Below are 23,892 nucleotides of genomic sequence, written 5' to 3' on the forward strand. Positions count from 1 at the left end.
CATTTCCAAACTGCGATCCCAACTCGTTCGCGATCTCTTGAATGAATCAATGTTTTTTCGCGTATCCTCCTGCATCGATCGAATTGTTGTCGAGCGAACGATGCGAGAATACGAGCACGTTTGCGATTTGACGCGTTATTTCGATGCGACGCCAATTTCTCGAACCGTGCCGCGTATCGCGCGCATTGCTTGTCGGTATTTCGATTAATTAATTAACGTCCGATTAACGGGGATCACGTATGGATGTGCACAGACGTTGGAACGACGCCACGTTTCAATAATCAAACGGTGGAATAATGAGCGCGCGGTTAATCGAGATAATACGTTCGTTGTAATAGAGTTTTGCGTTGAAATGGAGTAATCGAATTACACGGTGACGCGAAACCGCTGATTTATAAGTTGACGGCTCGACGTAACTACGTTGCAACGGACGGAAACTTCCCTTTGCTCGGATCTGTTAAAATATTCCGTTAATAAATGGCGATCGCGCCCCATTTTCTCGGCCGCTTTGGATATCGAGCGAATTTTCATCGTTCAATTAACGCGACAAAAATAAACGGGAAATTATTCGGCGATGGTCGAAAAAACATCAAAGGTTTTAATGAAAAAAAAAAAAAAAAAAAGTAGCGGAGTAGCTGGATGAAAATTGATAGGAGGGAATTTTCGTGGAAAATATTTAAATCTAATTTTTTTTCAAGAGGATATTCGAGTTAAAGAGTTAAGAGTAGGATTTTTATATTAATGGATACGTATACTTTGATCGAGAATGTTTATTAAGCATATGTTTCGCCTCGCGAGTGTTGAGAGTATCTTACGAACTCTGAATATGCAACTCGAATTTTACGTAAAGCATGTCAATAGCATCACCGCTCTTGACATGTTGATAACGTAATTAAATTTAGCCTCCGCCATATTCTTACATCGAATATCTTACTTTGCGTCGAGGCAGAATACCTTGCATCGATAGCAGTTGAACGTAACGGTAATGAATTGTAAATAATTAAAATACTCGTTATCGATCGATTTAAATGTTTCGTTATTTTAAAATTATTGCGAAACATTAAACGGTTTACAATCCTCATCCTGAATTCACGAGAATCAATGAGATATATTCGCAAATTCTTACGGTAATTTGTAACCGACAGGCGTTTGAAACTTGGCTGATTCTGAATGAAAGATGGCCGTATAACTGTAGAATATAATTTCGACAATTCCGATATCGTTCAAGTTATGGATAACCGTGGAAACATTAGGCTCTGCATATTTCAATTTCGAGGATATATAACGGTTGAACCACCGCATATTTTACAAAAGCAATGAAAACTGGGAAAGCATAAATTTTAAATTACTTTAGTTCGCAAAGATAAATTCTTTCCAAACTTTGTAACTTTAAAAACCTCAACGTATTATCGAAGTTGCGCGAATTTTCAAAATATTATCTTCTCTTCTTTATCCCGAATTAATTTTCGAAATTCTTCTCCCAACCTAAATATCTCGACAAATCTTTACAGCATCGTGCTTCCTTCAAATTAATTCTTCGATCCTTCTCAAAATTTTTCAATCATCTTCGATGAGACTAATTCTCTTTCGTCTAAAAAGTCAAAGTAATCGAAGATTTACCAATTTTTATAGTTTTTTCTTAGAACTCTCATGTCCTCACGGGAATATAATTCCATCAACTATTCCGTTTCATCAAATATATATACTTCAAAATTTCTTCTCAATTGCTGAAAGCCCATTGTCCAAATATCCTAAAAGATTTCTATCCTTCGATCCTTGATTAAATAGAAAAACGTGGCTTTATTGTGAACTATTCACTTTTTTACATGATCTTAAATTCTTGTGTAATATCAAATTATACATTCCTTAACTTTCATGAGAATTCAATCACTATGCAAATTCTGAAATCCGATCGATATATATGTATATATACTTAAACGCGAAAAATCGTAATTTAAAATTTTACTCGTCGTTTACGAATATATAAGAAAAAAACTACGAATATATAAAAATATATATATACAAGAAACACGGCGATATAGTTTATTACGATATTACTTGCAATCTTTTTTTTTACGTCCAGTCTTCAAACATGGACGAAGGTATAAAAAAAAAAAGATTTTAAGAAGCTTATTAATTTAAAAAGAAAAAAAAAAGTGTGTCGGCTTATTACTCTCACAGCAACTATAGCCTGTATTCTTATAATATTTGATGGAGTTTAAGCTCCTTACATCGTCAAAGTTATTCCCCAGCTTCTTATTTTTCCCTTACTCTTCCTCTCGATACTTCTCCTTTGTGGATCGTAAGGATCATTTTTTTTCTTTTCTGCGTCCAAGTTTTTGCGTAAGACCGCGCTCTCTTTATTCAATTATTCAACTGTATCAACTTTTGCATTTCTTTGACAAAATTTAATAATTTAATAATAAAATATTATTATCATTATTCCTCGAGATTTTTAAACGCACACCGGAACCGGAGCCTCGCTCGCGTTAATCGTGGCTCCCGTACATTAATTCAAGACGGGATTCTCTTTAGGATGATGAGATTCGGATCGAATCCGGGGTCACGAAGAGGCCGGATTGTCGGATCTTCCGGTGTCTTGGGATTTCAGAAATCGCGTAATTAAAGTGTCACGCGCACCAAATTGAAATGTATTCCCGATTCCATAATCAACCAGAGGATTATACGCGAGATCGACCGAAATTTCAAGATTATATTTATAAAAGAAGGAGGGACAAATTTATTTACGTTACGAATCCCGAAATTTTCTAAATTCGGGAGATCGTATACATCGATCTCGACACTTTCGAGAATGTATCCAGTCAACCATGATAACGTATAGAATTGTGTATCGCGGTAAAATAACGACCGAGATTTTCGGTTCATTCGTTGCCGAGAAAGGATTTTAGAGAAACACTCCATCTTTCTTTTGACAGATTTATCCACTGATCTTTTTGCGAAAATAAATTCCACGCTTATCGACTGCGATACGGAATACTGAATACGCGACAAACAATTACGCATTTGTCACGCGAAACAACGTTGTTCGCCCGCTGTTACATTTGTACAATGTTATTCGTAGCCTCGTTCTACAAATTCGATTAGTTAAACATCGGCGCAGTTATACACGCAACGGAACGGTCGCTACGATATTATTACTCGTTATACGATATCAACCATTATACTCAACTATTTCCAATAACGCGCAAACTTTTGGAGAAATATTGGCAACGTCGCAACCGTTAGGAAACGTCGAAGCAGCTATTGCACGGATAATATTTTACGAATCGTTTCGAAACATGGAACGAAAGCGTCGTCCGCTGGTAATATAAATCGGTTCGAACGGAAGCGGAGATTCGAATCGCACGGCGTGACCGGTCACACGTTTCATTTGCGATCTCGATATCTCCGATCCGACACGCGTTCCACGATTTCATTTTCCATCCGCGGTGTAATCGAGACGTAAAGAGCATTCTTCTCTCGCCCACCGGTCTCGCGACATGCCGAATAATTCGATTCGAGGAAAAATCGAGATAGCATTCAGATGAATCAGATGTGTATATATATATATATATATATATATGGTGTGGAGAAGCGAATCGGATCAAGGAGAGAAGGCCGGTCTGGTTGAAAAGTTGCGGTCACTTTGAAAAAACAGGAGAAAAATCGATTCGATCCGATTCGAGGGATCGAATCTCTTTTTTCGAGAATATTTATCCGACGGATTGGCACGGATCGGAACGGAGATTTTCCAATGCTCTTAGTTTGTACAGTCTTTTTCTTTTCTTTTCTTTCTTTTTCTTTGGATTTTTGTACCTTTGCAAGGACGGTAAAATTTTTGTGGATTAAACGGAAGGTTTTGACAGATGTATGTACGATTGGAATTCCGATCTTCAAAGTGAAAATTTCCCTTTAACGAGCTTCCTTTTCATTTTGTTTCAAAGTTTTCGCCTGTGGATGGATTATACATACGGAAAGGAAGTAAGAAATTGGACCTCAATTTCACCTCCTACAAGACTGCCGATTCGATTAAGTTTCCGCGATTTTCTTTCGAAAAGGGCTTTAATAAACCGTCAAGAATTTTCGGTATAAAGTTCTCGCATAAATAAACTTGATGAACCGGATTGAGAAACTACCTCGATTACGCTACCTACTTTCGACCACTTTTTCGTTAATACTCGAACGAACCTCGCCTTCGTTTTTCCACGATCACGATTTTGAATTTTCGGGCGAACATTTCTATCGCGTGTCTCACATCGAACCGAAGAAAATTTCCACGATTGTTCCATCTGAGAACAAATCTATCAACCACGATGACACTTTCCCCGTCCCATTATTAAATTCAAAGGCGTATCCGCTGTTAGTCAAGGCGAGGGAAATGGTACGCGTTTGGAAACCGTGAAGGAAAGTTTCACGGCTGCGTTTGATGAATCCCCCGGTAAAATTGTTCATTTCAATTGTTCCTCGAGTGGCGGAACAATAAGCAACCTTTACGCTCGAAGCGGATGGAAGAAATATATATATATTTGGCCGTGTTACCGAAGAAACAACTCGAATTGACAATCGCGGGTATTGTTTCGCGGAGACAATGAGGGGAGGAAAGTAGCGAGGGAAAACCAAAGTTGTAGTCGAGAGGAAGAAACGATATCTATAGACGGAGGGAGGAACTCGAAGAGGGCGGTTTACCTCCTCTTCTCTTCGAGAAAATCTAAAATTCCTGGATCGTGGAAAGTTTAATCCTAGAAAATCGTATTCCTCGGATCATTTCACATGCGGTTATCGTTCGTTTCGATCGTTACGCGTCGAATCGGCCGGGCGGAGATGAGAAATCAGGGATAAGAGAGATGGATCGGGGGAGGGGAGGTGGAGATTTGAAGAAATCAACGTACGGAAACGATAGGCGTATAAACGTTTTCGTGATTTCTTTATAATTTTGCGAGAAAAGAAAAATAAATCTTTGAACAAGTAAAACACGATTTATTATTCTTATAAATTTCGAGCGTGTTAATACGTTTTTATTAATTAATTAATTAATTTTTCTAAAAGCTTGGGAAAATATTAAATTCCTTTTCGCGAAAGCAAGGAATAGTTGGTCGAGGATTTTGATGACTCGGGTAACAGCCGAAGGCTTAACCTTAATCCGATAGTTCCTCGACCATGGCGAGCTCAGACTAGAATTAGGATTAAGAAGACTGTATAAACCAGCCGTGGATTCATTGTTGGACCATTTAGACTATTTAGACGGAGAAACAATTAACCGTTTTTTTAGCGCCCATTTTCTCAGCGCTTAATTATTTTTAATTCCTGCCTGCGCCTAGAAGGAGAATCTAGCTTCGAAATTTGATCGTCGGATAAGAAAGAATTGGGAAGAGCGTCGAGGATTTTACGCTCAAAGACTCATCTGATTAATCGATGATTAAAAAGCACATTGAACCGTGAGGAGGGATTAAATCCGTGATACGATACGCAACTGGCCAGAACCAGTGTGCTCAATCGGCCGGTTTGATGTGCTTAATCTGTTCCCACCAAATGCCAAGGAGTTAATGCAGCGAAAATCACGATTAACCTCGTACGATTATCCATCACCTTCCAAATTTCCATTTCCCCTTGTTCTCTCCCTTGTTTCGACAACGAACACTCGATAACTACGATTCCTTCCCAGTATTATTCTCCGCGTATTTCTGCGAGAGATTCGTGAAAGCGAAGAAAATGATACGAGGGATCGACTTAATTACTCAGCGAACGCAGCAAACAGGTACAAAGTGATCCCGTTTAATGAACGGCCAGAGGTAAAAACATTTCGATTTCCAGTCCTCCCCACGTGCCCCCTTCCATCGAATCCATCTATTACCTTCCCGATTTCGTTATTCCAGTCTCGTGGATGTCGATACTATTTTCTTCCTCGCGATCCTGAGAAACGAGCGACTTTTTTCATCCCCTTAGTTTCTCCTCCTCTCTCTCTCCTCTCTTTCCACTCGACACCCACCAGTCGAATTCCGTTCTTCGAGAAAGAACGAAGCGATAATAACGGTGAAAGACGGCTCTCGTTGAGACATTATTCGCGACGAGCATCGAAGGACAACCGACTCGACTCGCAGAGTTTATTAAAATTACCACGGATCCGAAATCGCGGTAACTCGTTCCTCGTGGAAAACAATACCAACTGTTGTTGCCATCTCGAAGCTTTGAATCTCGTTAACGTGATAAAAAGAAGAAAAAGGCATCCGCTTCTCCTTTCCAGCGTTGTTCCAATTCCTTTGAAAATCGGGCTTCTGGGCTCGGATGCACGCCGTGCCATTCGGTCCTTTGAAAAGCCAAGCCAGTGTGCGGTTTTGGAAAGAAGGCCATAAAGTAAACGCACAGAGAGCCGGTGGCGAGGATGATACCGGTACCGATCGGTCGACGCAAAAGGCAAAGGTGAAAATGTGGAACGATCTTTCTTTATGCGAGATCTTTATTATCGGATTCTCTTCGGTCTACGCATTTCTTCCACACACTTTTGTCGAAATTATTCAATAAGAAATTTTTCCCATTTCCAGATTCCTGAGTAACGAGTCCCTGGCGTGGTCAATTATTAGCGTTGGGAGATCAATTACGCTGAATCCCCGCTGACGAGCTGCTCACCCTCGGGACCATAAGGAGGCGGTAACACACCAAGCCTTTCACGGAGTGGTCCATGCGGATTCCGCGGGGAAAGCTTTAAATCTTGTAAAACGTGAGAAACGGCCTCTTTAGCTAACCAACGAACGTCCCATAAGAAAATTTTCTCTCGGCGTGTAAAAGAACGATGCGATCTCGGGATTTCGTATTTCTTTTCATCGAAGATGAATAAAAGGTTTTCGACCGGCTTAAAGATAGATCTCTATTTTCTCCTTTTCTTAAAGCGTAATCAAAGATCTCGAAGACGCATCACGATCATAAGTAGTTTCTTCGAAACAAACGAAAGTTCCGCTGTTAGTTGATCGGACAGGCGGATTGGCGGAAGAAACTAGTTTCGAGTTTTAAGGGAGTTTCAATGGTCCAATGGATTTTGTACATCGGCCACGTCGTAACGATTGTTTTCGCCGTAATAATAAGATTTAAGGGAATCGACTTACTCAAACCCATCATTAATAACCTCTCTATAACGTTCAAGCTTCCTGTATATATATCTCTTTTCTTATAAAAATTACCTCGTAAATGCCAACTTCATCTTATATGTGCGTTGCATAATCAAGTGGAACGAATCGAAGGAAATTAGATATTTCGTTAACAACGGTTCTCCTTTGTTATAAAAATTGCCTCGTAAATGTCAACTTCGTCTTCTACGTTGGAAAAATCGAGGGGAAAGAATCGAAGGAAATTAGATATTTCATTGATAGTTCTCCTTCGTTATAAAAATTGCCTCGTAAATGTCAACTTCGTCTTCCACGTTGCATAATCAAGTGCAAAGAATCGGAGAAAATTAGAAAGATGGGTTTCATTAACGATTCTCTCATAACGTCCAACGATTCCTGTATATTATTGTCTCCTTTCTTATAAAAATTACCTCGTAAATGCCAACTTCGTCTTACATGTGCGAAGGAAATTAGATATTTCGTTAATAATAGTTCTCCTTTGTTGTAAAAATTGCCTCGTAAATGTGAACCTCGTCTTCTTGGAAAAATCAAGTGGAAAGAAGGAAATTAGGAAGATGGGTTATACGTTTCAGTGATAAGAGAAACCGTTCCAGTATTTCGATACAGCTTGGTTAACTCAATCCTCTTTCGCACTTGTATCGTCTTTCTGCTGAATTTCGATGGATCGAATCGCGTTTGGCGTTTCGCCCGGAACTCGAGAGTTAAATTCCAATAAACGGGCTTGTTCGTATTAACGCAACTGACGAGAAATCCATTTGGATCACTTTTCCCGCTTCTCTCCAACGGTTCGAGCAAATGTCTTCCACTATTTTCATAAACTTTTTCAACTTTGAATAATATCATTCGCGTATGGATTATAACAGATCTATCGAACGGAGAGTTTGAAAGTGGAATGATTCTTTAGGATACGTATATATAGAAAAACCGTAAGAAATAGTAGCCAAGTATTATCTTTAACGGATATTTATAGCGCGTTTCGCACGATACGCGGTTAAGGTAACGAAGTGTGATACGGCGAGTTTAGTTTTAGCACCTCGTGAAGTTTATTAAGCGCTGTTAGCAATAAATTTGTGAAAGTAAGTAGCGTAGCCTGGAAAGCCCTCGAATATATCGCTGATGGAATATTTATAGAGACGAAAGCATCTGCGCGATAAAATGCAGTTATGAAATTGTCTACGAGAAACTTCGAGTATATATCGTCCGATTATTCGTCGATAAAATTCCAACGCGCATCATATATATTTTGCTAGCTTAAGCGGCAGTTAAACTGGTAAAATTAGATTCAAAATGTAACAAACTTTTTTCATTTAAAAGATAAAGTTGAAATTTTCACTCGGAGATTTTTTTTTATTTTCAGAATTCATTCAGAGCTCGCGAATATACGAATTTCTCTATTCATTATTGATCGATATTTCTCCGTTCCCGTAAAAAGAATTACCCTTCCCTTTTTCACCCATCCCGTCTTAATCAATTTCTTAAATTTCCTCCTCCACGCCACATACCTCCCTTTCTCCACCTTCCATTATCGACGACCCGAGCTTTACCGGCTCCATCATTCCCACACGTGTATGCTCGCGACACGAGAAAATTCGTTCTAGCCGCGTTATCGATTTTATTTTTCCTCCGTGTGTTTCATATTTTCTGACATCGCATCGAACGTTAACGAGATTCCGCGTGTATCCCCTTTTAACGTCACTTGGCCGTTGCGCCAAGCAAATGGCGATTTTCCATATTCATACGATCGTTACAGGGGAAACCTCTTTCCCGTCCCGAAACAGAAAAAGAAACAGAAAAAAAGAAAATTCATCGGACACTACTTCGAAAAAGTATCGACCGTGGTGTAATTCTATCCATTATTCTCCTTCCATCTCCTTCCGCCACGAGGAATTTCGACACGAGATCCAGAAACAAAGCAATATCCAACATCGAGGGCTCGGTCGGCGAACACGTCGTCGAATTCCAATAATGATCTTCGGTTTCGCAATGAAATATCGTTGCTGGTTACGCCCAAACACGTGCACGCGCACACACGGGCCGTTTACCGCGGTGACGACGGTTTCGAGAAATAGGTGGCGAGGTTCGGGATACGGTTTCCGGGATAAAGTGGCGGCTTAATGGATTCGGTAACGCGACTGGTTTCGGGATGTAAATGGGATTCGCCGGATTTCTTTGATGAACGCGCTTCTTCCCGCTGACAAACGATCATTTCTTGCATTCTCGTATCGAAGAAACGCGCGCTTACGAATTTCTCTCGGCAGAACCGTGTCATCCGCCCGGAATAAGGCGAAAAAGGAAATTAGAAAATTGGAAAATTAGCGGTTGTGATAAATCTTCCCTTGTGATTAATTACAATAAGCTGACCGTTCCCTTCGTTCTATCTGAAATTCCGATAGAGGAGAATTCAGGGCGCAGAGAACGCGACTCGAACGAGGAATAAAACCGATAACGCCGTGCTGGTATATGGAGTTTCCTCGGCGAATGAAATAACGCAGGAATCACGCGGTGTTTACACCAATTCCTCGAAATTCCTCCCACCTCCCCCCACTTTCATATTTTTAACCGCGCCCTATCGTCCCCACTTCTAAATGCAAAATCCCGCAACGTTCTATCCAACATTCCTCGCACGTTCCGCGCGTCCCGCCTCGACCGCTCCAATTCCCGCTCGATTCTTGCGCTGAGCAAGGCCCGCGGATACACTTTTTTGACTTGTCTGAAATCTCGTCGAGGTTTCGAATTGTCGCGAGGGCCGCGTGAAATTAATAATTAATGCGGGGGGGGCGTAAGTACGTACAGCGATTGGTTGGTGGAGATTGATCCCACGAGGGAGAGAGAGAGAGAGATATGGTTTAACGAGGATATAAAAAGAAACGGTGGAAGGGATGACTCACGTCACCTATTTTGCAAGTTCGAATGCGAGGTGGGATGTAGAATACGCGAGGCGGTCGTTTTACAGCGTGTTTTTCGTGTACGTGTATGTAGGTTGGAAAAGATCCAAGAGTTCTTTCTGGAATGTTTCCAGCATTTTCTCCAACGTTTTAATTCATTTGTCAATTACACGCACCGCCTTACGGGAATAAACCCTCTTAATGACTGCGTATTTTGCTCCTTGCTACGTTTTTACTGAATTTTTCTCGTAATACTTTACGCCCGTGGCCCGTATCGGTAGCAGTTGGTTGGAAGAGATGTAATTACGGAATTGAATTTTAAATTTTCCGAATAATATGCGCATATCATATAACGTGGATTCTTGATAAATAACGCTTCCTTGGAGAAATGATGCGTAACAACGGGCTTCTTGATATATATATATATATATATACTTTCGAGCAAAACCACCAAGAATATAATCCGTATAGATATTTGAAAACCATAGGGTTGAAAATATTATACAGTTATATAAGTCTGCCACGTAACGATTTACAATTTTCCCGTATTTTTCTTCGAAGGAAGGAAAAACGAAACTACGACGTTGGATGTAATATACGAACGCACCGCGAGGGAATAACGAAAAGTGGCCATCCTCGTGGCCGTATACAAATTTCCGAGAAAAGGGTCAAAATCGTTTCGCGTTTTATTTCGAACAACAGAACCCGCACCAGCCGTGGACGGATCGTGAGGATCGAAATGAGATCGACGGGGGATTGGAACGACTCACGCAGCAGCCACAAAAAAAGAAAGAAGGAAAGAAAGAAAAAACTATCCTTTGCATTTCTCGCCGCGATTCGATTTAAGCATCGGACAAACGGCTCGATACCCCTCGCGCGGGCTTGTCCAAGAAGATTGGATCGTATTGAAACGGGGATCTTGGAATTGGAAGGCCCTTCCATCCCTTCCACGCGTGATGAAGAAGTGTCTGGAGGGTATATAAAACGGTGTACCGAATCACTTACCTGGTATTGGATCGCCATGCGACCCTTTCTGCTCATTCCGCCCGGCCGAACGCGATCGACAGAGACGAAGCCGGGTAAATTATTGACCTCCCGATCTCCCCGCCTTTTCGCGGCTTGAATACCGAATGCGCGCACGAATTCTGATCCGGAGAGGAGCGGGATCAGAGGGATGAAACAGAAACTCGTCACTCACCGTTAAATACACTTTTTCCCGAGCGTTCCCATTCGAAATGGGAATGGTTGTAAATCCAACGTGCTTGTATTATGCATTCAGAGGGGACATTGATGAACGACAGTCTCTTGTTTCTCTGACTTTTCCCCGCTCGACTTTTCCGAATCGCATCGCGTCGAAAAGTTTCGAATGATCAATAGTCGAAAAATGCAACGCGGACGACCATCGATGCAGCCCATCCGCCGTTCACACCCTTCCAATGTCCTTTTCCACTCGCATCTCCTCTGCCCTTTCAATCCACACGCCGGTTATATATAACGCTCCGTATCTTCTCTCTTTTTTTCTCCTTTTCTCATCTCGTCCGATCCTTTTCTTCCCGACTAGAAACGCGCAGTTTTGAATAGCATTATTGGCGACCGATTGTCTCCTCTGCAACGAAATTCTTCTCATCTATCGATCCGATCTTTATCTTTCGATCGAGTGATTTAGCGTCGTGATCGGGGTTTTATTCGGAGATTCGTTCATCGGCGCACCGTCGGAAAATCATTTATCATTCTTTTACTTTACTTTTCGCGAGATTATCCATTCAAGATCGAAAGATCGAAATTTCACTCGAAGAAAATTTTCCAAAATAGAAAAATTCGTTTCGACAATCTATGATTAAAAATATATACCAGTATTAACTACATCATTCGTGAAATTGTATAATTGTGTAACAATTTAATTTTTACAAGATATTCGTTCAATCGATTCGTAATTGAATTATTGCCTCGATCCGTGTGATCGAAAGAATATTCGAGAATGGCGTTTGAAAAAATTGAGAGCGCTCGATGGGTTCGTGTAAAATTTTGTGCCGATAAAATTTTCGAATTACGCGAAACGATCTGCTCGAAATTTGACTCTCTGACTACGGGATTACAAAAGCAAGTAAGAAGATTTATCGTAAAATTAAGAGTTTGCGAAGGGTCTTTATATCGGGTCGTTTAACGATCAAGAGACTAACAAGGAAGAAAAATAAGGAAAATGAATGCGGGATGTTCATTCTCGAATCGGAGAAGCAGGTTGGAAGGAAAATTAAATCGTCGACGGAATCACCGATAATAATTTCCATCTTTCTGATTCGATTCTGGATCATAAGTCGATCCGTGAATGAGGTTGATGAAGTCGTATAAGAAATTCAACCGGAGTAATGCTCTCTGCATTTCGCAATTTAACTTAATCACAGATTGAACATTTGTACTTTTTGTTGCCGGATCCTTCGATCAAATTGAATTTTATTTACCTTCTTCGGATGCTAATCAACGAAACAATACGATATTCCGTTGATTCGTACGATGATCATACGATACGGGAAACAGGAATCAATATTTTCGATATTTCAACTGTCTATTCGAATGAACAAATGGAATCACAGTCAGACGATTTTTAATATAACCAGATGACATTTAGTCGTATGGATTATTGTGGATGATGTCGAGGGAATTTTATCGGGAAACGTAAAGCCTCTTCTCTTGAATTTAATATCGGGAACCAGAATTTTTGTTGCTCGTTTTCGTCGACGTTGAGGTAAAAAAGTAGACGGAAATATGGGAAAAATGTCAATTACATTGACGGTTTTTGGTCGAAAAGTTCGCGAACTTTGTGTCTCCGGCTAGCACGAATCATGCTTGCTTCCGTTTTTCCCTCCTTCGCGTACTCTGTTGCACCGATGGAACGAAATCAAAGAAATAACGAGGTTAATAAGGGAGCGTAATATCGAAGGGATGGTAAGGTTATTCGTGCTAGGCACGATCCTTACGTTTCATTCAGATATTTCCAAGGATGATACTCCGAACCTATGGAATTGTTCATAGAAATTGCATCGTATCGGTGAATATGAAAACCCATATTATCTTTTCTGCACGGAATCTCGAGGAAATAATAAATCCGTTCCATCGCCGTATTTTATACAGAGGTAAAATTAAATATAGTAATAAGTGAATTTTAATAATTATTCGAGGCAATAAATTAATTTCGAAAAGTAATTTTCCAATGTTAGAAATTTTGTTCGGAATTATCGGAATTAAGGCGGGTGATGAATCATTTTAGTTGCCTCTATGGATCATGGAATTATTGGACAATGACTTATCACGTTTCACTTACCAAATATAGGATTCCCACGATGCGTTGCTAAACCACCAAGCGTGAGTACATGCGAGTGATCCGCCGTCACGACGAGAAGCGTCTCTGACAAGTCCACTTCCTTCATCACCGCCCTCACAGCTTCCTCCAGAGCCAATGTTTCGTCCAACGCTCGATAAGCATTGTTATAGTGATGCGCGTGATCGATTCTGCCACCTGGAGATAGACAAATGGACCTTTCCCGTTTAATCATACGTCTGACAGAGAGAAATTAGTACAGAGGCCGATTGTAATAAACAAATTGACAGATGTAAACGAGAAATTTTATTTTGTAATGTCGATAAAAGAAAGATATCGTCGAAAAAGATACATGGAATAATTTGAAAATGATTGGAATAAAATTTTGTGAAAATGAAAATTGTTGATTCTTTTCGTCACGAAGAATTTTGTATATTTATCTCGAAACATTTATCTTGTTGATAAAAACATCGTCACGAAATTGTTTATCGTACGCAATATCACTGATATGAATTTCATAACTTGTAAATATTATTTAAAGCGTAAATTTTGATTGAAAAAGATTCTCGAATTAAAGAAATACTCAACCATATGATATAAAACACCTTTTCACTGAAGTACCTAACCAACAAGTTTTATTCAGTTCAGAATCAACTTTAGATGCACTTTGAAAAACTCTCGACGCGAGTAACTTTAAAACCAATATTGTCACTTCGTAGGAAGCTATCCTGTAATCGTATTAACGACTTTAATATTTTTTAAGTATACTTTTGAATAAACTTTTAACTTTCTAAAAGCATCTAGGTGCAGGTGTTATAAATAGAAAGATAAATATATATTCCTAATATTAAACACTTTGATATATACTAAAGAATATATTATACTAAAGAATATTAAAGATATCATAAAAAGTAAATTTTAATCCAAACGAGGATTATGTTATTTTTCGTATATAATTATAAATATATTTATAATTTATTTCTCTTGCTACATTTAATAAAAATTATGAATATCACAAATACTATATGAAGTTATAAAATGAAAGCATATCTTATCTAATCTTATTATTAAATACGTATTCCTTTATTTTTTGAAATATCACATTTTGAAAATATAAGAAAAATGTTCAAATATTTAATGATTTATAATGATTCAAATTTTAAATGATAGCGAGTTGAGAAAAATCACTTTAAAAATTTTCTATGTCGTTGGATTATTATGAAATTCACGTTTAATAATTCCAGAAAATTCATTTGTTTTCTTTTATTCACTTTGTCACCACTTTATAATGAAAACCGAGAAAAGAAACGAAAACGACGATGAAATTACAGAGGCAGGAAACGAGCATCATCAGCATTACCGTCGAATTCGCGTTTGGTAAAACACCATGGCCATTGTAGTTAACGCTAATTATTCAGAAGGATCCACAAGAATTCCAGATTCAATTATCGAGCTAGCAAACGACACGACGCTGACTCTGGAATAGATTACTGAAAGTTCAACTTGAAGTTGAACGCGTCACTTAGAAACGATCCAAAATGGCCGAATCGATATTCGATATACGTGGTGGCGCTATAGTGAATAGTGAAGGTGAGCATATATGCAAGATGGCGGAAATTGGATCGAAAGCGTGGAATCGAGTCAGTTTCAGGACGAATCGAAGCAATTGGGGATGAAACGGAACAGGAATTCGACCTTAGAGTATCACGCTAAAAGGTTTAGTAGTATTCGGTATCACTTGGCTCAGCCAGACGGCGCCGTGGCTAACTGCAATGATCCGGTTTTACGGTCGAACATTAATTCTGTCTCGATCACATTACGCGGAAGTTGTGAATAAACGTGTTGTTTGTGCAATATAAATATTGTGTGATATAAATGTGTGATATAATATATTGTAAATATATACTGTTTCGAACGATGAAGAACATTTACGATATGAAAAAGATCGAACGAAATAAAGAAGATCGTGTGAGTGACGCAGCGAAGAAAATTAATATATCGATGGCATGTATTTCGTAGCAGGAATTGAGGTAAGCTTATTTTTCGATTAAAAACAATTGAGATAATCAATGAAATTACATTCGAAAGAGAATTTTTATGCATATATTTGATAATTGTCTGTGAATTTTTCTTGTCTATGAAATACTTGATGTTTAAAGATTTTGATAATTACACAGTCTATATATAACATTTATTATATATATATAAATCGATGATGCATATCTTATGTTCTACGAACATTTACGATTTAGATATAATTATTTCGGAAACTATTGCGTCAAATTTAGCCTTATTTCAGTGTGACATTATTACAGTTGCACATTACTATCGAAATTGTATCAAATTTAGCAATCCATGCGTTATAATAGAATCATAGAATTTCAATATGAGTATTCACACTACATCGTGTCTCTGCATAGTATGCATCATGTGATTCAGCTTTTCTCTACGTTAGTGGAAATAATTGCAGGATCGGAGTTAATTACTAATATATGTGTTAATTACTAATATATCATTCGATACAGTATTGAATATTAATTTAATCTATTCGTATTATTTTTACGTTGAATAATTATATTCAAAATAATACAAAAAGTAATAAAAGATATATTTATATTGTATTTTAATTAGAGAATATATTCATTTCTTAGTAATTTTCACTATAATTTCTTCAATTAACAATATTATATAACTGTACGTATAACTGTACGTTGAAAGAATATCGTTTCGTATCAATGAATAATTATATAACTACATCGATTGTTATCCGTGAAATATTTTTGCTTCTGTTTATTGCAGCAAACGTTGTTCCAATAAATCACCAGTTGCAATAAAACACGAACAACTACGTCTACCGAATAACTCCACCGAGTAAAACGATATTTCTACCTGGATATTTCCACAAATATTCAATCGTTGATCTCACCGTTTCAATGTTTCGTATTATTTTGAACGTATTCTCTGCAATCCAAGATTGCAAAATACATTAAATGAATCGTCTTAAAAATGAAAATGTTTCGTAAAAAAAAGATATCTATATATGTATATTTTTTAATATATTTCATAAAATTATACATCATTTCTGTTTTCGTCTAAGATATAAAATATTAGATAGATAATATATGTATGCGCGTACAACGAATATGCGTATTAAGGCACGAATTGTAATTTATATAACAAATTTATTATTAAACATTTCTATAGAATGAAACGCTTTACGGTATTATTGATTTGAAATAAAAAAAAAATTAATGGACCGGAAAAACTGATTTTGAAAATATTACGTTAACGATTCTTTTGGGATTGAAACTTATATTATAATATAATATCCAACTGCCAACAAAAATTATTTCGAGAGATTAAAAAAACGCGAAAAATTTTTATTTTTCATTTCCACAGCATTCCACTGCGAATTTAATTTCATCGATTATACGTGCACAGCCCGTGATGAAAAGTTTTAATACGCTCATAATGAAATTAAATGATAGTAGTGCGCATTTTGTAGCAAATGAAATTCGTTGTTTGTAATAATCGGAAAAATGAAAATTTAAGGTGCAACAAGGATAAATTCGAAATAATATCGCATTATTTTTCATTTATTTGATTTCTAGCAATTTACAAAAACATGTATGAATTTTCTCGTTTTGTTTTCATAAATACATTGGATAACAGAATTTTTTTCATTGTATAAAAAGTATTATTGCGCTTTTGTTTAGAAATAGAGATTCGGTACTTTTAATTGGTTTTCGCTGGTATTTGAAACACGACAGCAACGTGAAATTCTACTATTGGTCACCAATACTGTTATTGAATAGAACAAAGCTATTTGAAAAAGTTATTTTACTAAAATCTTACCGAATACTTTTTATTCGATATTTTATTAGCAATTAAATTACTTTATATATACGTATATACACATCTACGTTATGAAAATCCTTCAAAGTAGATTAATATTTTTCACGAGAAAATTTATATCAAAAAATTTCAAAATCCGATTGGATTAAAATTATATTATACATGAAAATTCGTGAATAGAGAATAAAACAGATATTGAATTAATCTTTCGTTTCAAATAGATATGATTTCACTGACTGATAAATTCGAAATAGCATTATTTGCAATTAGTCAAAGAATAAAGAAACGACCTAATTTGCATTTGAATTAAATTCCAGTATTTAAGAACCCTATAGAATTAAGATCTCGAGAAGAGATTCGCAGAATGCTCCGTAATGAACGTGCTTATTCGAACTAATGTCGCTGCTCCTTCCTTCCTTCCTGTGCGAATTTTAGAATTTTAATCTGAGCAATCTATGACCAATGTGACCGACAACTCGTTCTAATACATCGATTTATATCGACGATCGTATCCATTAATCCTCGTCCATCTGAATATTTTATTTTTTGAAAAATATAATTATTTCACGCGTTTCGAAAAATAAGATAATTAAAAAAGATTTCTTCTAGAAATCGTCCAATCTAATTAAAATCGAAAAAATATGCAGATGCAAATGAACATTCTTTTTAATCGTTTCTCCTTAATTTCCATGCTTGTGATTCTTTATCCACCGAATAATTTCCTCTCGACTTTTTTAAATATATTGACGAAAATAGACTCTTAACACGACAGAAATAACAGAATAAACGAAATTAATTCTAAATTAGATTTTTCTTATTTTCTTCTTCTTCTTCTTCTTCTTTTTTTTCTTTTTGTACGAACTGACCACTCGCTTGAATACCGGTTGTCCAAGCTGGCACAATTTTCCCGGAGATGCTTATTTTTATCCAACATAAAATTAGACAAATTCTCAACGAGAAAAAACTAAATTTCTCCCCTTTTCTCGTTTATACGGATTGTTCAGAATTTCCATGTGGACTCCGCCGTAATCGCGAAATAAAAGTTGGCTCTAGAAGCTCGATGGCTGCAATTTGGGCAAAAAATAAAAAAAGGGGACGAAAAAAATGGTAAAAATCTGACGAAACAGTTTTGACAATAACAAAACTGTTTTATCAATTATTTACCGATGAAATTAAATAATACAGAATTATATTTTATACCTAGTGTTTAATTTATAATTATTATTTAATGAATAAATTATTGTCGAAAATGTTATAAGGTGAAATATTCGCATTTCTTTGGTTATTTACGAATATAAATCTGCAGAGTTGTTCTTATCTATCATAGTATGAAAGCTCAGGACGGATGACGAATGGCTGGAATTTCAAAATACGTAACAACAATTCGAAAAACGTTACGAATCACTTTTGTTTGATAAACGATCATGATTTTTGTTTGTTTGACTCGATAATTATTATAAAAATATTTTTACATATATTTTTGTAAACAATTGGAGAAGAGGAATATTTTTATGATCGACGAGTAGAATTTTTGTATAGAATTTTGCCAATATTTATATACTTTTTGTATTTGTTATTATTTCCGAACCACTGTCTAATTCCATAATATCGTGCCAAAACTCGTCCACAACTGCCAACAGGCAGCAACAGTTGTCACGATAGGAAACTTTGGATCCAGATTTCGGTATCTACTACAAGGCAACCGATGTTGAATTCCAGAAACGGAAGCAATTCTCGAATGAAGTTTGAAGGAGGAACACTATCGTGCACGATAGTGCAATTTCATGATGAATCGCGATAAAATGTATTATCTAAAAATAGATAATTTTAATCCCGCGCTTAATTTACATTTCTAAATACAATAGGATCAATCGTTTAATACCATATGAGTGAATCACATTTAAGATCAAGAATCGATTATTATCATTATGTTCAATCGCCACGCTATGAATAAAGAAACAATGAAAATCATTGAGACGAATTTTTAAATGCACAACTTATTATTTCAAGATTACTCTTTCAACTTTCAGATATTCATATTTCTTTCTTTCAAATACAGTTTCGCTGAAAATCCCACTCCGCTCGCAAATTTTCTTCCCATTTTTTTTTCTTTCTTTCCCTTATCTACATTTTCCTGCTTTCGGAAGGAAATTATAATTTTATTTTAACGTAGAACCGGTGAGAACTGGTAAAGAGGCAATTATTATTCCATCTGCGAACGACGAAAATACACGGCGAAAGAGTCCACGGTCACGAAAATGGCTGGCTCAGCGGTCTCTTCGGGACTCGGGTGGGGCGGAGAGGGGTGGAAGAAAAAAAGTGTATCTTCGTACAAGTCGAGAAAACGTTTTTCCCAACTACGAAAGAACGTGAGATGTACATACCGGTTACCAGGGGCGGAAACCTATAAACTCGATAAAGTATAGAACGCTGACTCAATCTTCGTGCAGGGAACTCGCGTTTCCCTATTCTCAAAAGGAATACTCCTCTCTCTCTCTCTCTCTCTTTATCTCTCCTCCCTCTCTCTCTCAAGAGAGAGAGAGTATTAGCTCAATCGTATTTCGCCATCGAGGAATTTCAATTATGTTGCGCCGATTATTGAATTCTAACGAGATAAGTCGTACGCGAATTCTTGGAATTTTTAGTAATTTTAATTCCATTGGAAACAACGGGCACGTAACATATTTCCCTTTAATTGTAGAAAAAAAAAGAAAACGAACTATTTGAAAAAAGTATCGTAAAACAAACGAGATTCCTAATGGAAAGGAATTATATCGTGCCATTACGCTTTCATTCTTTTCAATTCATCGTCTTCCGAACTCAATGTTCGGAATAAAGAGAACAATTTCTTTTTCTTTGTCCTATAAACGCACGGTTCCACAAAGGAACTATTCGGTGAAACATTGGAATAATACATCTCCGTGAAGTTCGAGGTCCCTTTTGTTCGTACCTACGTACCTTCCACGAAAAGGAAATATCCTTCGGGATTTTTGGCCAGTATACGAAGCGCCTTTATCGTCATTTCGGCCAGTGACGGGTCACCGCTTCCGTTCGTGTTTCGATCAACGTCGAAGTCCATATGGGAATAGGAGAACAACCCTGGAATGATTGAACAATATGAAATCACCGATTTCCTATTGCACTAAAATTTTTCTCGATTCGTCCCCCTTCGTGAACGAATTTCGAAATTTAATACAATTCCTATTTCGCTTTATGTTAATTTCTTATTTGGAATAATTATTATAAGTCAGTTTTAATAAGGTGAATGCAAGCGAAATGTTTTTCTCTATTTTCATTTCTCAACAAAAACGCGTTTCGCGCGATTATTAATCGTCGGCCCATAATTTGCTTAGTAGACAATCTTGGGAGGGAATCAACAGTTCTGATCAATAGGCCAAGTGTAATCTCGTATTCAAACGTTACGCCGTTCATAATTAGGGCGGACTAACTAACAGCTAACTACATCGAACCATTAATCGTGCAACATCGATAATTATCTAAAGATACAATGCACGATAGTCTTAATTATTCCTGAACAATCTCTATTGTTTTTTTTTTTTTTTCGTATTTCAATTCGTAATTGGATGGTAAAAACTTTCATCGTACACAACTTTCTGTGGCTGAACGATATGAAATGAGTAATATCAAATATTGGAAGAAGGAAACTTTAATCGAATTGTATTTTTTTAAAACGAACCGTTTCATCGTAACGAAAACTATCACTTTTCAATATTGAGAATAAAACGATTTTTCGATTTGATAAATCGCTTTTTCCTCTCCTTCTGTAGGAAATGTAGAAAACGTAGAAACATATTTTCATTCGTTACCCAACAGATGGTTCACTTTTCGTGGATCGACGCTCTCGAACTGCTCCTTGTTAGCCACGTATTTCGCGGCCACGTTCCGCAACCGATGGTTCCTCGACCATTCTTCGATCAGGTTCCTTCCGTCCAATCGTCTTCCTTCCTTATCCGGCTCTTCCGGATCCTGGGTCACTTTCGGCACGAAATGACGTCTACCTCCGCCGAGTATCACCTACGATCGATCATGAGTCATTAGCATATACTTTATCCCAAATATTTCTCTTTTTTTTTATTAAGATATCACTTGTGAAAACTTGTCAATTTGTAATTAATTTAAATTAAACGAATATTATTTATTTAAGCTAATTTAAAGCTTTCGATATATAATTAATGCGATGATCGCTGGCAATATTCTTTCAAAAATAAACGTATCTCATAATTCATCTTACTCTTTAAAACGCATTTATTTCGATACGTTTATTATTTCCATCCTTTCTCTTGAAAAAAGATTCTTCAAAGGTACAGATCATTGATTCACTTCTCATTCATATCTTCCGCATCTTAAACATTGTGACCACTTATCCTATTCTACTTTTTTAACAATATCTTTACAAGTCGATTGAATTATTATTATAAGTATAAAATAAAAAATAATTTCAACGATATTTAGTTTTTTTTATTCGTTAATAGATTAGGAAAATAAAATCTTTTGAGATTTTGAATGATTATTAACAATCACCGTGATATACGGGGTGATGTAATTATAACGTGTCGAGTATATTAGCGCATGAATATTGGAACACGTTTCGCAAAAATCAGCGGTCTAATCGTCGTGATCGCTTGCGTTACAACTCGCGTCGGATTTCCTTCAATAATCGGATTTGAATTTAAATTTAACGAGATTAACATCGGTCGAACCACGATTTTCATTTTCGAACCTTTTATTTTCGTACGTTCCGTATCTTTGGACGCGCGTGTTTGTGTTCCATCAGAGAACGTGATCCCAAAAGCAATTTTGTAGAATTTCAAAGTCAACCGAAAAGGAATAGTCTTCTCGTTCATCCGTAAAATTTTCCATTTCGGTGATTACGGCTCTTTTTTTTTTTTTTCTTCCTTTATTTTTTATTTTTGTTTCACGGATAGCTTGGAACAGAAAGTCACATATAAAAAGGATTACGAGCACGCGACCTACATTGCACGCTTTTTATATTTTAATATCGCCAATGAAAGACACGTATGTTATGCGATATTTTTGTTTTTTTTTTTTGTTTTTTTTTTTTCAGAACATCATATTGTTTTGAATTGAATAGTTCCTCGTATTATTTATCGATATTGAAAATGAATTCAATCGAATAAAAATATTTCTCGTTCGTTGTAAAATATTCTTATCTTTTGGCCGATCGAACCGAGATGATTTCGTATTTTCCTAAGAATTTCGATTTATATTCATAATTTACCGTGCTTTCCCCACTTTTTACGACTCGTTCAAGTTTATTTTTATAATTAAATTAAAATGCACATATTTCGACGCAAGGTATATACGTTAAATTCAAATAAATAATTAACAAGAAATTGTTGCGTTTCGTTTTCCGTGAACGATTTGAAATGTTAATTACTCCCGGTATGATTTGGAAAACTAAAAGGTTGATCGAAATTCTATTTTCCCGGATAAACAATTAAAATTACGCGGATGTTAATTAACCCGATGGAACATCGAAATTTAACTTTATTATAATATATCATTTCGAAACTGTTTAATTAACACGGAATAAATATTGAATTTTCAAAATTTTGCTCGTCACCAAAAATATCGCGTTCGAAATATTTCGCGCGAGGTAAATTTTACTTCCGATTTTCCTAATAATTCGTGGAATTCATTGGAAAAGTCATCCCCGCGGTCTTTTAATTCCCCTTCTGTCCGACCAGAACAAACTCTCTCGAGAGCTCTCCGACTAAGCAGACTTCAACGAGAACGGAAAGTTTTGCATAGAAGTTCCGTATAAAAGCTCTGATCTCTCGAACCAACTTTTTTCAACCATTTACGTCGCCACAAAAACATCGTCCACGATTCGCCTATCCTTACTTCCCGTCGATCGAACCGCCGATTCTTTCGATCGTCGCCATTTTCTCGCCATCTTCTCCTTCCTCTTTCGATCGAAAGCTCAGATTCGCGGGACACGTTATCACGATTTCAAGACGAAGTTTCGCCAGGAGAGAGAGTCAAGTTCGTATTCAGTTCGATTCCAAGTGAAGATCGTCTCTCGTTCGAGAGGATTTCGGGGATTCGAAGAAGGATACGAAAAAGATTTTTAGAAATTGATTTTGCATAAAGAAAAGGGAGCCGTCTTATTTAAGATCGTTTCGATGAACAAAGTTTTGTTCGATTCTCGACTGGAGAAGCGACGCTTCGAAGCGTCTCTGTACAATCTTGCGAAAACGTGATAATGATTGCGTGACGAGGAAAACTAAATTTTCTCAAATTCTCGAGATCCTCGAGTTTACATGGACGCGCGTGAAATCCTCGAAATGGGATTAGAAACTCGATGTGCAGCTTGTGGAAATGCGATTAGAGAAGAGAAGAAGGTAAATTCTTAACGCGATAAACATAGTCCGAGTATAAAACTACTTGATTTGAGAACTGGCATAATTTGCACACGAATCATATATTCCTCGCAATGGGATTAAGCTCGCAGTTGTTGGAAACCTTCTGGAGACTTCTGAAATCTTGAACAATTAAATATCCCCGCTCGTCTTCGCGAAATTCAACGGCGCAGAGCGTACGTTCCTTGGAATCGTTACTTTGTCATATTATTTTCAAATTCGAACGGACAGATTAAAGATCTTTTCGTCATCGTATTCCAACGTGATACAAATTATACGAGTGGTGCATTTCACGATTTACGAAACCTATTTTT

The 23,892-nt window shown here is 37.0% G+C and overlaps 1 protein-coding gene across 6 annotated transcripts in view; it reads right to left on the reverse strand.

The window, feature by feature from the left end:
- The window catches only part of LOC107995720 (alkaline phosphatase-like), a 185,718-nt gene that overhangs the window by 31,307 nt on the left and 130,519 nt on the right, over positions 1-23,892 (reverse strand). For all 6 annotated transcript variants that reach the window (XM_062083145.1, XM_062083143.1, XM_062083147.1 and 3 more), the window contains exons 5-7: positions 21,002-21,209; positions 20,133-20,273; positions 13,323-13,517 (exon numbers count right to left, since the gene is read on the reverse strand). In XM_062083145.1, the coding sequence (XP_061939129.1) occupies positions 13,323-13,517; positions 20,133-20,273; positions 21,002-21,209 (544 nt within the window). The remainder of the gene's footprint in view (positions 1-13,322; positions 13,518-20,132; positions 20,274-21,001; positions 21,210-23,892) is intronic.

Source organism: Apis cerana, linkage group LG12, assembly GCF_029169275.1.
Source record: "Apis cerana isolate GH-2021 linkage group LG12, AcerK_1.0, whole genome shotgun sequence".
In the NCBI taxonomy this organism is placed as follows: domain Eukaryota; kingdom Metazoa; phylum Arthropoda; class Insecta; order Hymenoptera; family Apidae; genus Apis; species Apis cerana.